We start from the raw sequence: 15,331 nt of genomic DNA, 5'->3' as shown, positions 1-15,331 counted from the left end.
ACTGTGGAACAATCTGGAAAGTGATTATAAAAATGCTGGCTCAATAACTTTAACTTTATTTAAGAGAACGATGAAAGTTAGATTGTTGAGGAGATTTGAATTTGTATAATGTGCATTCAGAAGAACTGTTGTTCGAGAAGGAGTTGAAGTTTTTGTTATGTTTTGTTGTTTGAAGACTATTATTGTTTCAGTTTGTTTATTAAAAAAGGGGCAGATATCAATAAGAATTTTTTTTCTTCTTTCTGCTACCTTTCATTTTATTTGTGTTGTATTATTGTTTGTTGTATTTATGGCATTTTTTAAAAATGAAATGAATAAATTTATTTTAAAAAAATCTGTTCTTTCAATCAGCAATCTTGTTACAATTATTTATTTTGTTTTTATTTTTTATTTTTTCTAGCGGGTCTCCTCTCAGTTTTAGGTTTGTCCCAAAGCTTTGAGAACAAACCCACATCTGCTTGGTGCTCTGTTCCTGGAGATCCTTCCTTCCTGGCTATGAGGTTGGATTTAAAGCCTGTAGTTGGATCCTCCTACACTGTGGCAATTCTGTATCGGTGGCAAGGTGCTTTTGTGCCAATACAGGTAATAAAATTATACCTCACCCAGCTCGTGAAACTTTTATATTTAAAAATAAAATGCATGTGAAACAGGAATTTCAGTGATTTATTTATTTTCATTCTTAAAGTCTGTGAGGGTTCAGGACCCGGCATCATGCGTGGGGTTCACAGTGAACGGTTCCTCCTATGTTGGCATCACTCACGGGGGTCCTCCTTTCTTTCCTGCCGCCAATCTCAGCATCTTCAAACTACAGAAGGACCTCAACATCACACTGGTAAGTGTAAACCCGTGACATGGTGTTACTACAGTTACACCACTGTGAAACTGACTTTACAATATTATCATGCTTACAGGAACAAACTTTAGGTGTTGAAGCCCTGAATGTGAAACACTTCTCCTCTGAAGGCAAAGATTATCTTATAGCATCCAGCCAGGTGACACAAATCTTTAAACGTTTTTAGACATGTTTAAGGCAAATCACAACTCAAATTATGCTTGAAAAAATATTTATTTATTTTTTTTTTATTTTCTAGATTTGGAGAATTTGGACAGGCAGCTCCCTTACCCTCCACCAGACCCTGGACTTTAAACAAGGCGTCGTCAGTTTGGCTCCGTTCACTCACGCAGGTGTGCCCCACCTGTTGGTGTGCGTTGACAACCAAACTTTAGGCTGCCGGGTGCTCCAGTGGACCAGTGGAAGATTTCAGAACCCACAGACTCTTCCAGTCGCAGGCAGAACCATTCAGGTGGACGTGATCAACACAAGAACAGATGATGCTCTGCTGCTGATTGCTGTTGAAGGTGATCAGAGTGGCTTTACTACATGGAACAAAGCTGGAAATGGTGGAACATCTTCGTGTAGATGTGACAGAAATATTGTCTGTTAGCTAAATATCTAATGAATCCCCAAAAATAAACTAAATGCTTTTATCTTGCTTCTTGTTAACAAAGACATTGGTTGTGTTTTGACATTCATGACGTTTTACTTCCATATTGTGTTTACAATGTGCTTTTTCATGGATTTTGCTGTAGATAGATGTTGGTTTGGGTTTTATAAACACATTGTTGCTTCAAACCAAAGCAGTTTATGTCTTGGCTTCTGTTGTCAGTCTAAGTTTGCAAAGTTACAGTATAGACCTTCTTATATACTGGGTTTGTATACCACTGTATATTCTGAAGAGACACAAATGTTCTGAGTTTGCAAAATTGGTGAGTTTTTTAGGTCTGGAGCTGATGTGGGTTTATGTGTGTATCGGAGCGGAGCCACAGAGGGATTCAAAAGTTGCAATTTGTCAGTCTTGGGTGTGCCTTTTAGATGAGTTGTTACATAAACATGCTGTTCTAATGTGGAAGAACTTCAGTCTGTGTTTGCTTTTTTTCTACAGGTTTCCCTCCATCCTGTAAGGTGTTACAGTGGGGGTCTGGAGGCCCTTCAGCTCTGTCCAATCAGTCCATTCCACACCCGGGCCTCACCTCTATTCATGCTTTCGCTTCTTCTTCTGGGACCTGTAAGCACAGATATAAATAAAAAAATGTTTAAATGTGTTTCTCAGACATATATTTAAATACTATACTATAATAAAGTATCTATGTCACCTTTCGTTGTTATTAAAATGCTGTTTTTATGTTTAAATAGAAAATAAACGTATCTTCTCATCACTTCCTCTTCTAAACGCCTTGAAATTGGCCTCTGTCTCTTTAAGAACCACCTTCCGCTTCTGTCCCGCCCATTTCAGTGCGGGGAGGGGCGGGGGTGGGGGTTCGCGCTATAATGCAGTTTACTTGGCATCTGAAAATACATTCCCTCAAAGGTATTTTGAATCTGAAAAGAGCTTCATTGGGTGAGAAATAGTGTTGAGAGCAGCAGACAGTTAAGTTTCACTTTCACTTTGCTCTGTTACTGCCGAAAGCCTGCAGGAGTCATGGGCGGGGTGTGTGGGGTGGGGAGTTGTACTCTGTGATGAGGAAACTTGGCTTAAAGACACGTCCTAGGGGCGTTTCTGGTACCAAAAGGCGTTTCTGGTCCCCACCTTTCGTTTTGCTCCTCAGCATGGCTGCCTAAAAACGCTGCAGGATTTCTCAAACATGCATGGATGAGTCAGGGCAAGGCTTTGGGCATGTCTTTATGAGAGTGTAACATTATAACATGATATAAAACTCAAAAAAGTTGATTTTACATGATATTGCCCCTTTAACAAGATCATTTGAAGTACTTGGATATTAAACATGTTTATTCTTTGGGCTCTTTATTGTAGAACATTTATGTGAATCAAATTATACCTTCCAATTCAGTCACATTAATTAATTTTATTTTTTTTTCTCACTGACAACATGAATTAGTCAGTGTTGTAAAATAATCTGTCACGAAGGTGTCATTCAGATTTTTTTTAACCAATTCTCAAGCTTTTATTCTAATTCATCTTTATTTTTATATTTTACAGCTTATGTCATGCTAGCTGGAGGAAATAGTTCATCGTTGTACCTTTGGAGGTCTGACATCAAACTGTTCACCATGATCCTGAAGCCGCCTCGAGCCGTTAGCTTCACCTCGCTCATGGTCCCATCGCTCAGTGCCACAAAGAGCCTTCTGGCCTCTGCTGAAGAGAATAGCTCCAACATTTATGAATTCACTTCTGTTTCAAATCAGTCTGATTTTATACCCAGGTATCCAGTGCACTGAATGAGTTAATGAGTTTTAGCTTAGACAACATATCCTTCTCAAAATAAGGTAAGGCAAAGTAACTAATGTATACATTTTTATTTTCTCATTTTCAGTTTTGGGGAGTTGCACTTTGCACCGGGTGTCAGTGAGCTGGAGTTAGCAGTGAATGTCATCGATGATGATATCCCCGAAGTGGAAGAGTACTTCCAGGTCAGACTGAAGAACCCAAAAGGTGGGGCAGAGATTGGATTTGGTGGTCAGGTTATGGTTGTTATCCCAACTAACGATGACGCCCATGGAGTTATCGGCTTTGCTCAGGTGAGTTTAATGATGTGTGTGTGAAATACACCCAAAGTGATCCTTTTTCTTTTTATCCATCATGGATAATTTATCATTGTGTCTTATGCTAATCTCAGCTGTAAATATTGTTGCAGAATTCTCTGTACTTGGAGGTGGAGGAGATGGAACAAAACAATCAAATTTCTCTGAGCGTGGAGAGAAAAAGGGGGGCTTTTGGCAGACTGACTGTTCACTGGGCTGCTAATGGAAACTTGGCAGACATTTACCCCACCTCAGGAGTGGTGAGTAACTTCTCACTTCATATCAAACTAAACACAAAAAATATGTTTAAATAACATGTCTAAAGTCCTTTTTTAAAATAAAAATCACATATGTGAACTCAATGTTGCAGGTGACATTTTCTGAGGGGCAAACCGTAGCCATCATCTCTTTAGCTGTGATCGCTGATGGTTTACCAGAGCTAAGTGAGAATGTCACAATCGCCCTCCTGGGCGTCAACACTTTGGGTCTTCAAGACCAGCAACAAGCTGCCGTCATTGACAAGCAGCGAGCTCAGGCTCTGCTTACCATCTTACCAAATGGTTCCCCCTGTGGCGTAATTGGCTGGCATCTGGACTCCCAGTTCATCCTGACACAGGAACCACAAAGTAAGAATCTTTGAATCTTTGAAAATATTTCAAGTTAAATTCACTGTTCTTTTCACCTTTCCATTGATAGTCTTTGTAAGACTACATCCATGTGAAAAAAAATGAGGACACCCTAAATTTAATATAAATTTTAACTACTTTATTAGTACTATAATGGTTTAGACAACTTATGCTGACTTAAGAACACTTTGCTATTAATAAATTACTCGTATAGTTTTAAAAATTTGATCTAATTTTTAGTATTACAAAATGCATATGTCCAAAAGAGACTTCCATTAGATTGCTTTATTCGATCTTCACTGAGGACATCTTTAGTTTTGGACAAAATTTTCACAAGTTGGCATGAATTGTCAAATCTAACCTAAAGAAAAGACTTTTCAAAACTTTCTGTAAAAAGTGTTTTAATAATAAATTTGGACACCCCAACTTTTCCTCAAACTTGTAACATTTTAATTGTCTGTTAAGAGATTTTAAAAGACCTCAATCAATTTGAAATCAGCCATTTCACTCTGGAAATTAGTCTTCAAGTGGAAGATGATCAAAACAACTACCGACATGCCTATCTTTAATTTACATATATTTAATATTTTACTTACCAAGTGTTTTTAGCTTTTTTAATGGCACAAAAACAACAATTATTTAGTTTTGCCTAATCTTATTTCTCCTAACCAACAGGAACTCCGGTAAATGTGACACTTTCTATAATAAGGGAGCAAGGCTCCACAGGTGAGGTGCTGATTCATTATCAAACCAAGCCGGCTCTGTACCAGCCCCCATCCAATCAAGCCTCCTCTGGACTGGACTATGTATCCAAAGATGACACCATTATCATGATTAATGGTGCTACTGTGGCCCTCGTCACTGTCACCATCCTACCAGTAAGTATGAGTCATGCGTTCATAAGTTTACAACCACCTGTGTGCTTTTGAGCACAGATTTTTTTTTATTATTTTTTTTTTTAAAGGATGACATCCCAGAGCTTGCAGAGAGTTTTCTGGTAAACATCACTGGAGTGGAGCTAGTTAGAGGCTCTGTTGGAGCTGGGCAGCCGAGCTTGAAGAGGCCTGGTATGGAGGTGGCAGAGATCACCATCCAGGAGAATGATGATCCACGAGGAGTTCTGCAGTTTAACATTTCTGAAGTGAGAATGCCTGTAAACAGAATAAAGTCTGGGAAGAAATTAGTGAAGCTCGTTTTAAGTTGCTGAATAAAGAGTGACAATCAAGACTCTTAGTGATGAAATAATATTTGATAAAGTAATCCAACTTGGTAAATATGTTTTCTAGGATATTCCTGGTGGTGTGGTGGCCTACGAGATACCACCACCAGATAACATCCTTCATCTGTCAGTGGTGCGACTTGCTGGTACAACTGGGAGACTGGTCGTCTACTGGGAGGCTGAGCCAATCACTGCTGATCTCAGCGACTTCAGCCCCTCATCAGGAAACATCACCTTTCAAGATGGACAGGTAAAGTAGTGTTCATTGTTTTATTCTAAGATGGAAATGTCATAAAGTCAAGTTGAATAGAGATTTGTGGTTTTACATTGTGTTTTTTTCTTTTTTCTTCTTAGAAAGAAGCCACTATAGCCATCACCATTTTGGACGATGCACAAGTGGAGAGCTCAGAAACCTTCAGAGTGAATTTGCTGCGTGTGATTGGCGGTGCTCGTCTCGGACCGGTGACCTTTATTTCTGTCACTGTTCCACTGAATGACTCACCTCTGGGACGATTTGGATTTCAGAAACTGGAGGTGAATCTGAAGTGCTTTTATTTTTCTTTTCTTTTTTTGTAAATTCAGCAATTCAATGTTTGTTTGTAATTGTTTTTTTTTACATTTTTCATTTTACATAAAAGGTTGTTATAAGTGAGCCAGAGTTTCAGAATGACTCTGCTGCCGTTGCGACACTGGCTGTGCTGCGCAGTGCAGGAGGCGCCGGGGCCGTGAGGCTGCTGTGGAAAATTGAAGACCAGGCTGAACGTGACCTTTCACCTCTTAATGGAACTCTTGTCTTCACTGAGGTAAAGTAAAAAAAAAATAAAACATGACAACTGTTCTCCCAGGCAATGTGCTTCTTTTAAAATAATCTCATCCCGCGTGTCATATTTTTTTGTTTTCTTTCCATTTTTGTCACAGACTGAGACTGTTAAGTCTTTTGTAGTCAGAGCCCTCGCCGATGACGTGCTGGAAGGAGACGAGCATTTCATTCTACGCCTGCTTCCTGCTGACAGTGGTGCTGTCATTGACCCCTTACACGGTTTGTGATTATAAAATAATGTTAGTCTGTGTGTGAGGGCAGTGTTTTCATAATAAAACTGTGATTCATTTATCCTATTCTGGCCCTAATGTCTTCATGTAGGTGTGGTCACCATCACCATCAGGGCAGACAAGGCAGCTCTGGGGATTATTGGAGTAGCAGAGTCATCGAGGAACATCATTATTGGGGAACCTCAGGGAGCCTATAAAGGCATTTCCACAGTTAGGTGGGATAAATTGTGTTTTCTCACTAACTTAGAACACCAAACAAGAACTTGAGGAATTCTGATCTTCTGAAGTGGGATTCTGAGATAATGGAAAAGCTCTTTAAACAACCTAGTTTGGATAAAAAGAGTTTTTTTTTAATTCTGAGATGAGTGACAGACTAATGGCTGTCTTAGCAGGGCCAAAACTAAAGTAGATCCACAATGAATCATGGCGGTTTATGCAAATCTTGACTCTGCAATCATATTTTGTATTACAAAGGTATTTTTGGAGATATCGTTATATTCCTGTTAGAGACGTTACAGTTAGCAGCTGCTGCCACTATTAGCACCAGTAAATAATCATACAATCTTATGCTAGAAACTGCAATGCTTTTCTTTAATGAGCTCTTGCATAAACCTTTATGAAAGTTTTAAAGGAGACCAATTATGGCTCCTAGAAATTTTTATGGTATGTCTGTGGGCTATCCAGACCATGTTCATTCAATTTAATGCACAAAATAATTCTCAGATAATAAAATTTCCCATTTTCTAGTTCTGCCTGCTCTGACTTCCATTCAGAAGAGCTGTTTATGTTAATGAGCTCTGTTGGTAACGCCCTCCAAAAATCTGTTGACATTAACTCCGCCCTCCAAAGCCAGCGTTTACGTTAGCATGGCTAATAATAGCAGAAGCTCCGTTGTACAACCATATGAGAGACCCAGAGGCAGAGTCGTGGTCGCAGCTTCTTTCTTTTTTTCCCTCTCCTCTGCTCTGAGCTCACTCTGCATGCTGTTACCAGAGCAGGGAGCAGCAGTCAAAATACCTCAGAAACTCAAACAAATAGGCTTTAACAAGGCTTTAATAAGCTAAACAATAGAGGTACATGAAAAAATGTGTTCATAACGAACGAAAAAAATAAAAAATAAAACAGTGCATGCCGGTCTCAAACCCTGGTCTCCCACTCTCTGCTCCAACACTGTACCCATTGCCCTATTGGAGGCCTGTTGTGAAATGAGCTGCACATTACACAACAAGAACCGTGACGGCTCTTTATACTGAGGAGGAGGAGTCTCACCCGGGGGTTGCTAGGTAAGGGGCTGAACGCAGGTTCCGGTGGGTTGTCGTACGGCTTGTGACATCACAAAATAACGGAAGTATAAAACTTGTCATTAATATATTGTACATAAAAAATACATTTACTTACAGTAAATATGCCCCTGGGTGCATTTTTTTGGTCCTAGGACTGTTTTTTTTTAACAAGTACATACCCAAAGTTGAGTATGAAAAGCTTTAAAAAGTGAATTTTGCATAATAGGTCCCCTTTAAAAGTTGGAGTTGTTCTAAGACAACCACAATGCACTTTATTTATGATTATCTTCAAACTAGCTGTTAACTTGTGAATCTGGTCAAAATAAGGCCAATAAAATATCTAATCTACAACAGGTAAGATATTCATTTCTCATAACCTTTCCAGACAATTCCACTCTAAAATGTCAAAACTACTGATTTAAAATCCAATGTTTACTCCTTGCAAAGTAAAACTGTGCACCCATGTGCTTTCCTGTAGTCTTGTGCGAGGTCCCGGCGTTTTTGGAGAGGTGCAAGTTTTTTGGAACATCACTCCTGCCCGAGCGTCTGAGTTTGAAACCATTTCTGGCGTGGTGACCATGAGAGATGGACAGTCTGTGGCCAACATTACTCTGAAGGTATGTAATGACACACTTTCATAGCAAAAGGCTTTATGGCTGCAGCCTTCTGAGTCCTTCCTTTAAACTGATGTCTTTATGATGGCAGGTGATTGACGATGACGTCCCTGAAGAGCGCAGCGAGTACCAGCTCTCACTCACCTCAGCTACAGTGGGACTGGAGATAAGTCCCACAGCCAAGCATGCCAGGATCACTATGGCAGCTAGTGACTGCCCCTATGGCCTTTTCTCCTTCACCCAGCTTGAGCTCAGGGCAAAAGAGGAAGAGGGACTGGTGAGGTCATAAACATGGGACTCATAAAAAATGAAGTTAGGCGGTGATGCAGTTCAAACCTAACCCAGAATGATATACTTGAATTTTTTCCCACAGGTCAATGTGACAGTGAATCGCTCCCTTGGCAGTTTGGGCAGCGTGTGGGTGAGATATGACACCTCAGGAAGCACAGCAGTCAGCGGCCTGGACTTTGCTCCAGCTTCAGGACGACTGCTATTCACACCAGGCCAAACCTCAGGAGAAATCACGCTGCGTGTTCTGGATGACAGTCTTCCAGAAGGGCCTGAAATGTTTTTTGTCAACATCAATAATGTAGAGCTGTTTAATTTCAGGTTACTGACTACACTGGACTGAATGTATAATAGGAGTTTGCTCCTAAAGCCATAGCGCATTTCTCTTATGTTGCATCTCCCTCTTGTGGACAGTGTTGTGGACTACACAGTGAGAGAGTCAGGGCTGCAGTTGGACCAGCCTCCAGCTATAGGCAACATCTCCACTCTTGTTGTGATCATACAGCAGAATGATAACGTTGAAGGAGTCCTGGAGTTCAGGCAGGATTACCTTAACATCACAGGTAAAACTAAAAGGAAGTCCTAACAGATTTTATTTATTGTATGCAATCAAAAATAACAATAAATGTTTCTTCCCTTAGCAAAAAGTAGTATACTTGAAGTTCATTTTAATAAGTATACTTGAGTATAGGTTTAAGTATATCAAGTATTCTTGGCACCATGTACGTGCAGTGTACTAGAAAGTATACTAATTTTATACTTGTTCATACTAAATTGGGATGTTTTTTTTTGTTTACAAAAGTATACTTTAAGTATACTGTTACAATGCATTTTTAAGTTAATAAACTTGCCAAAAAGAAGTAAATTTTAAGTACATGTCATTAAGTATACTAAAGTATGTAAAAGTGTATTTTCTTAAGTGTTTTTTATTTACCATATATATTGATATACTAGCAATTTACCATCAAGTATACTTCTAGGATTAAATTGGCCCACAGTAAGTTTATGAAGGTAAACTCAGACATGTACTGAATGTAATCTTCTAAGTGTACTTTTAGTTTATTCTTGAAATATACTACAAATAAACCAGTCTGTGTGAAAATGTGCTTTCAGTGTACTACTAAAGTTTATCTTGGCCAAAAGTTTAAACATTAATATGAACTAAGTGTACTTAATCTTTTAGTATACTTTTAGTACAAGCAAAGTATAGTGTAAGATAAAGTTGGTTAAGTATATTTGAGATAAGTGCATAGAAAGTAAACGGGAAGTATACTGTTTTATTTTTAGTTTAAAATTAGTATACTTAATGGATAATTACATATACTACTTTTTGCTAAGAGTTCTTGCATTCCTTCATTCAGTTGACGAGGATGTGGGTACTGTGCTGATCCCGGTGGTGAGGAGAGTCGGTTCATATGGACTGGTCTCAGCTAACTTCAGCTCAAGAGGCTTGAGTGCAACTCCTGATGTCGACTACATCCTGCGCAGTGACTCTGTGATGTTTGTCAGTGGTCAGAATGTCAGCTACATCAACGTCACTGTTATCGATGACCTGGAAAGGTGAGAGGCTAATAATTAGCATCAGCGACGCCAGTTTTGATCAATGCAATCAGATTGCTATCATCGTAAATATCTTAACATGTGTTGAAATGGTTCCCCTCTAGTGAATCTGCAGAAACATTTGAGGTCCTGCTGGTTGGAGCTACAGGAGGAGCAGTTCTAGGACCACAGCGTTTCGCGAGGATAACCATCAGCAAGAGCGACTCTCCGAGCGGTGTGGTCCGCTTCCAAAATAAAAGTCTGACCACCGTGGCGAACCCCGACTCCATGTTGAAGCTAACTTTTGTTGTGGAGAGGGCAGGAGGACTTTTGGGCAATGCAACGGTGCGTGGACCGATGCTGGAAACGAAAATTACATCAGTTTATCCTGACAACATCTGGCTGAATCTCTCTATTTTTTTAAACAGGTTTCTTGGATCATCCGAGGACCTAACAGCAGAGAGGTCCTTCCCCCGGTGAACACTGACATTAAAGAGCCTGTGAACGGGTCCTTCTTTTTTAAAGATGGTGAAAAAAGTACAGCGACTATAGAGCTGCGGGTTCTGCCTCACGGTGAAGTGGAAGTGGAGGAGATGTTTGTTATAGAGCTCGGCATCCTCTCTGGAGAGATGGATGTTGATCCTCATGCCGGCTCCGTAACACTTAAGGTATTTTACTGAAGAATACCATTATGGCACACCCCGCTAAGGTCTTCTCTCCTCACGTGTGTTTGTTTTTCAGATAGAGAAGTATGGTGACCCAAATGGTATAGTCCAGTTCACGTTTAATGCTCTTCAAGAACATGTTGTCAATGAATCCACAGAAGCAGAGGGTCCACGTAACATTTCCTTGCTGATTACACGCAGAGAGGGCGTCATGGGAAACATCACTGTACGAATGTGTCAAAAATGCACATTTATTTTCTGTTCATCTAAAAAAGCATCAGTTTTTAACACAATCCTGTCTTTTTTTACAGGTCCACTGGCAGATACAAAGCGACTCGGATATAACAGGTGACTTTCGAGCATTTTCTGGCTCAGTAATGATCGTGGAAGGCCAGAGAGAAGCAGCGATCATCCTTAGCCTGATGCCTGACACAGTGCCGGAGCTGGAGGAGCTCTATGTTGTCCAGCTCACCACCGTGGAGGGTGGCGCTACTCTAGATAGCAACCCAAACCTTACCAGAACTCATATAAGGTTTGTCACTGTTTGATTTATCTATTTAACACATAAGAAGTAAAACAAATAATGCAACAACAATTCAAAACGACATATTTCACATGCAAGGGAAGGGTAAAAGCCTAAATAGGCTTATGTAAAATCCACTCCCAATCAAAACAAACTACAACACAGCAGTAAAAAACCATAAAATAGAAAAAAACACACAAAAAATAATGAAAATGGAACAAAATCAATACAAAAATAGACATCAAAATAAAATATAAAATCCATCGAAACACATGCAAAAATAAGAAGAATCCAAAATCACTTGAATTATACATTACAAAATCCACAGCTTGGTTTTTAATCTATTTTTATACACAAAAAGAGATACTGAAGGTTCCACAAGTTCAACATTAGAATTCCACATTTTAGCTCCTTAAAATGTAATTGAAAATTGGTCACGCAATGATTTGTATAATGAAAGATGCAAATGAAAAGATTGCCTAGTAGGATAGTTATGAATTTGTGAGTTCATATGAAACATAATGAACTGTAGTTATACTTTTAAAAAATAAGTGAAAAGTAAAAAGGTTTTATAATTTGAAATGATTCCTCCCAACTTTTTATTTCTTTTAGGGTGCCTGCTAACGACGAGCCCCACGGTGTGTTTTCCTTGAACCCCGTGCAGCAGTCCATAGTGGTGGTGGGTTCAGGGTCTGAGGTCAGCAGAGCGCTGATTGTGAACGTGTCTCGGCTTGCTGGGCTCTTTGGGAACGTCAGCGTGGGTTATAGGATCGGTGGGACAGACAAGCTGATGGACATCCAGACGATGCTGGGAGGACGAGCAGAAGGAAGGCTGTTTTTGACAGAGGGGCAAATGTTCAGTGCAGTCACAATCCCCATCAGTAGTCAGGTGAAGAAGTGGCTTTATAACAGAGAAACTCGCATAGCATCCATTGGATGAACCGATCTGCTTTAAAGGACTCCGGTTTTTCCACACTTTTTGTCTTGCAGGCGTTTTTATCAGCGGGTGTGAGCTTCACCGCAGAGCTCACTGATGTCCAACTAGTCAGCGCCGTCCAAGGCTCTCTGCCTCGCCTCCATCCTGAAGCCAATGTTTCCACGGTGACTGTACCTGAAGAAGCTGCCAGCTCAGAGGTGAGCTGTGCGGTTTTATCCTTGAAAACTATTTGTTTTTTACTGCCGTGGCCGAAAGGCCTTCAGAAGCAGGACATGTTCAGAACTAGAAAAATCAAAGGATGAAGGCATAACTGTGTTTCTTCAAAATTTTATTGTTTTTGTTGAATTTGTCTGATTTCATTTCTACCTTTATTCACAAACAAACTGAACTGAAGGAAATTTTGTAACCGATTAATTGAATGTTAGATGAAGTATTGTATTTTATACTTTCTGATCATTGCAGCCTTTAAGGTTAAAGCAGACAAAATGTTGGTGTGCTTATGTGTTCTTTCCTTAGCCTAAACAAAATGATTTATGTTCTCTGTCTGACATAAAAGGTAACGCCTCCAGGGGTGTAACCAGGAAGAGATGTACATTATAAGATCACTTCGTTATTACAATAATGAGAAGTCATTAGTGTGTTGCAGAGTCTCTGCTCAGAGCGGGGCTCCTGTGTTTTGTTTTGGTTGAGCTCAAGGTCTTACACTGAGGCCTGCTGAGTGCTGTATGAACCTGAGTGGAGTCAGAAGATTGAGAATAAAGTTTTGACAAGAAACCCAGTTAGATTCCTGATTATTCCGACATACCATTTTGAACAACACAGTTTTTTTTTTACAGAATCGTGATTATAACTTGTTAACTTAAGGTCAACTAAACTGCGCTAAAAAAGATGCATGCTGACAAAGATCTAGCTTTTGGAGGTACAGCATATTCAACAGTGGACAATCGTATCAAATCGTAATTAAACATTCTTTTTGTCACACAGGTTGGCTTTGCCTCAGTGGCTCTGCAGGTTCTGAATGTAGAAACTGGGATGTTCGAAGCAAAGGTGACCCGAAAAGGCCTGTTTGGGGAGATAAAGGTTCAGTGGAAAGCTGGTTTTCCTTCTGGACAGGATCCCCCTGGTTTCAGAACGGGACCTATTGTCCCAAACTCAGGTAAGAGCCAGAGAGGGAATGAACTCAGCAAACCTGAGTGTCAAGAATATATACTTAAACATTAGTTTTGTTTTGTTTTTTATTATGCTAAAGTCACTTACTTTAGGGTTCCTAACTGTCAGTGACATGTTTTTATATCTAGGCTCACTGATCCTTGCTCATGGTGAAAGGAATAAAACCATATCGTGCACTGCAATAGCCGATGGATTAGAAGCAGCTTCCTATGCTGTACATCTCACTAATGCCACCTCGAGCTCTTCTGCGAGTGGAGCCGTCAGGTTAAGGTTGGTTCTCAGCAGTGGGGTTAAGTAAATATTTATCAGAGTTGCTAATTAACCAGTATTCTTGCTTCTGTGTGGTTTTTCTGAACAGACCCGGCTTTACGGTGGCAGAAGTGGAGCCACTTGGTATTTACCAGTTCGCTCCTGATTCTCGACAGCTTGTTATTGCTGAGGAGGTCCAGATGTTAACACTGTACGTCCAGAGACTTTACGGTTTTCGTAGCAACACGACTCACCTGTCGTATACGACGTTAGACGGCAGCGCAGCAGCAGGGAAGGACTTTGTTGCAGTGCTAAATGGACGTTTGGTCTTTGACTCGCCTCATCAAACAAACGCATCTTTCAGCCTTTTGATCCTTGATGATTCCCTCTCAGAGCCCAACGAGTACTTTCACGTCAATTTAACCAACGTTCAGGTCCTGAGTCCAGGTTTTACCTGGGCTAATACACCGCCACGACTCAACCCTAAACACAGCGTGGCCACTGTCACCATCCTGGCAAGTGACGCAACTGGTGGGGTTTTGAGTATTGGACCTGTTCAAGTCCAAGTCCAGGAGGACAAAAATGATACAAACCAGCAAAGGGTTGTTCTGAGGGTGCGCAGGTCTAACAGTGTTGCAGAGGCTGTGACAGTTCGAGTCCAAGCATATGGAGGTCTGTTTTTTATCAAAATCTATTCTTCATTATTAAATGTAAGTTTTGCTCATGTTTGTGCGTTTGTGTCATTTTTCTCAGATGGAAGTACAAAACCTCCCCCTTTTACTCTGGAATCCGCCGGGACTCTGGCAAAGGAGCAGCAGGACTTCTACTTGGAGTCCTCTGTGGTGTCTCTGCAGCCTGGTGAGGAAGAGACAGAAGTGATTCTCATCATCGTGGACGACTCAGAGCCTGAGGGACAGGAAGTGTTCTTCATCTACCTCAGTGATCCAGAAGGAGGCGCTCAGATCACAGACAGCCCCCAACAGGGTTTCGGATCTTATGTCAAGATCATCATCCTTGGTATATATGGAAAGCTTTTAGCCTTAAACAATTAAGAACATTATTTTAGAAAAGTATAGATTGTATATGTTTAGTCATTTAGAACCACATTTCTTGACATTTTGTTTGAAATTCATAAAACTGTTTTTGAAAATTGAAACCTAGTTTTTAGAAAGTTTTGGAAATCTGAAACAACAAAATGAAGATTTTAATAACCCTTTGCAAAAAGTAGTAGTTCATTTTAATAAGTATACTTGAGTATAAGTTTAAGTATATCAATTATACTTGGCACCATGTACTTGTAGTGTACTAGAAAGTATACTGATTTTATACTTGTTCGTACTAAATTGGGATTTTTTTTATAAAAGTATACTTTAAGTTATAATGTTATAATGTAATAATATGTTATAATGCCTTTTTAAGTTTATAAACTTACCAAAAAGAAGTAAATTTTAAGTACATGTCATTAAGTATACTAAAGTTTATAAAAGTGTATTTTCCTAAGTGTACTTTTATTTACCATATAAACTGATATAAGTATACTAGCATCTTACTAACAAGTATACTTCTAGGATTAAATTGGCCCACAGTAATTTTATGAAGGTATACTCAGAAGTACACTGAATGTAAT

The 15,331-nt window shown here is 39.8% G+C and overlaps 1 protein-coding gene across 1 annotated transcript in view; it reads left to right on the top strand.

The window, feature by feature from the left end:
• Positions 1-15,331, top strand: part of adgrv1 (adhesion G protein-coupled receptor V1) — a gene marked incomplete in the record, with an annotated part of 123,624 nt that overhangs the window by 44,526 nt on the left and 63,767 nt on the right. The window contains 31 exon segments of the mRNA XM_014012531.1: positions 401-582; positions 686-832; positions 912-992; positions 1,092-1,359; positions 1,944-2,066; positions 3,000-3,222; positions 3,334-3,538; positions 3,655-3,801; positions 3,912-4,167; positions 4,843-5,045; positions 5,132-5,308; positions 5,454-5,636; positions 5,741-5,920; positions 6,025-6,189; positions 6,305-6,425; positions 6,528-6,651; positions 8,198-8,336; positions 8,425-8,610; positions 8,707-8,942; positions 9,036-9,184; positions 9,983-10,181; positions 10,286-10,505; positions 10,589-10,828; positions 10,902-11,051; positions 11,137-11,357; positions 11,961-12,237; positions 12,339-12,482; positions 13,270-13,441; positions 13,584-13,725; positions 13,814-14,376; positions 14,458-14,721. Of these exon segments, the coding sequence (XP_013867985.1) occupies positions 401-582; positions 686-832; positions 912-992; positions 1,092-1,359; positions 1,944-2,066; positions 3,000-3,222; positions 3,334-3,538; positions 3,655-3,801; positions 3,912-4,167; positions 4,843-5,045; positions 5,132-5,308; positions 5,454-5,636; positions 5,741-5,920; positions 6,025-6,189; positions 6,305-6,425; positions 6,528-6,651; positions 8,198-8,336; positions 8,425-8,610; positions 8,707-8,942; positions 9,036-9,184; positions 9,983-10,181; positions 10,286-10,505; positions 10,589-10,828; positions 10,902-11,051; positions 11,137-11,357; positions 11,961-12,237; positions 12,339-12,482; positions 13,270-13,441; positions 13,584-13,725; positions 13,814-14,376; positions 14,458-14,721 (6,087 nt within the window).

The sequence above is a fragment of the Austrofundulus limnaeus genome, unplaced genomic scaffold (genome assembly GCF_001266775.1).
Source record: "Austrofundulus limnaeus strain Quisiro unplaced genomic scaffold, Austrofundulus_limnaeus-1.0 Scaffold92, whole genome shotgun sequence".
NCBI classification, from domain to species: domain Eukaryota; kingdom Metazoa; phylum Chordata; class Actinopteri; order Cyprinodontiformes; family Rivulidae; genus Austrofundulus; species Austrofundulus limnaeus.
Note: the sequence above shows the minus strand (reverse complement) of the source record. Positions and strands in the feature narration are given on the sequence as shown.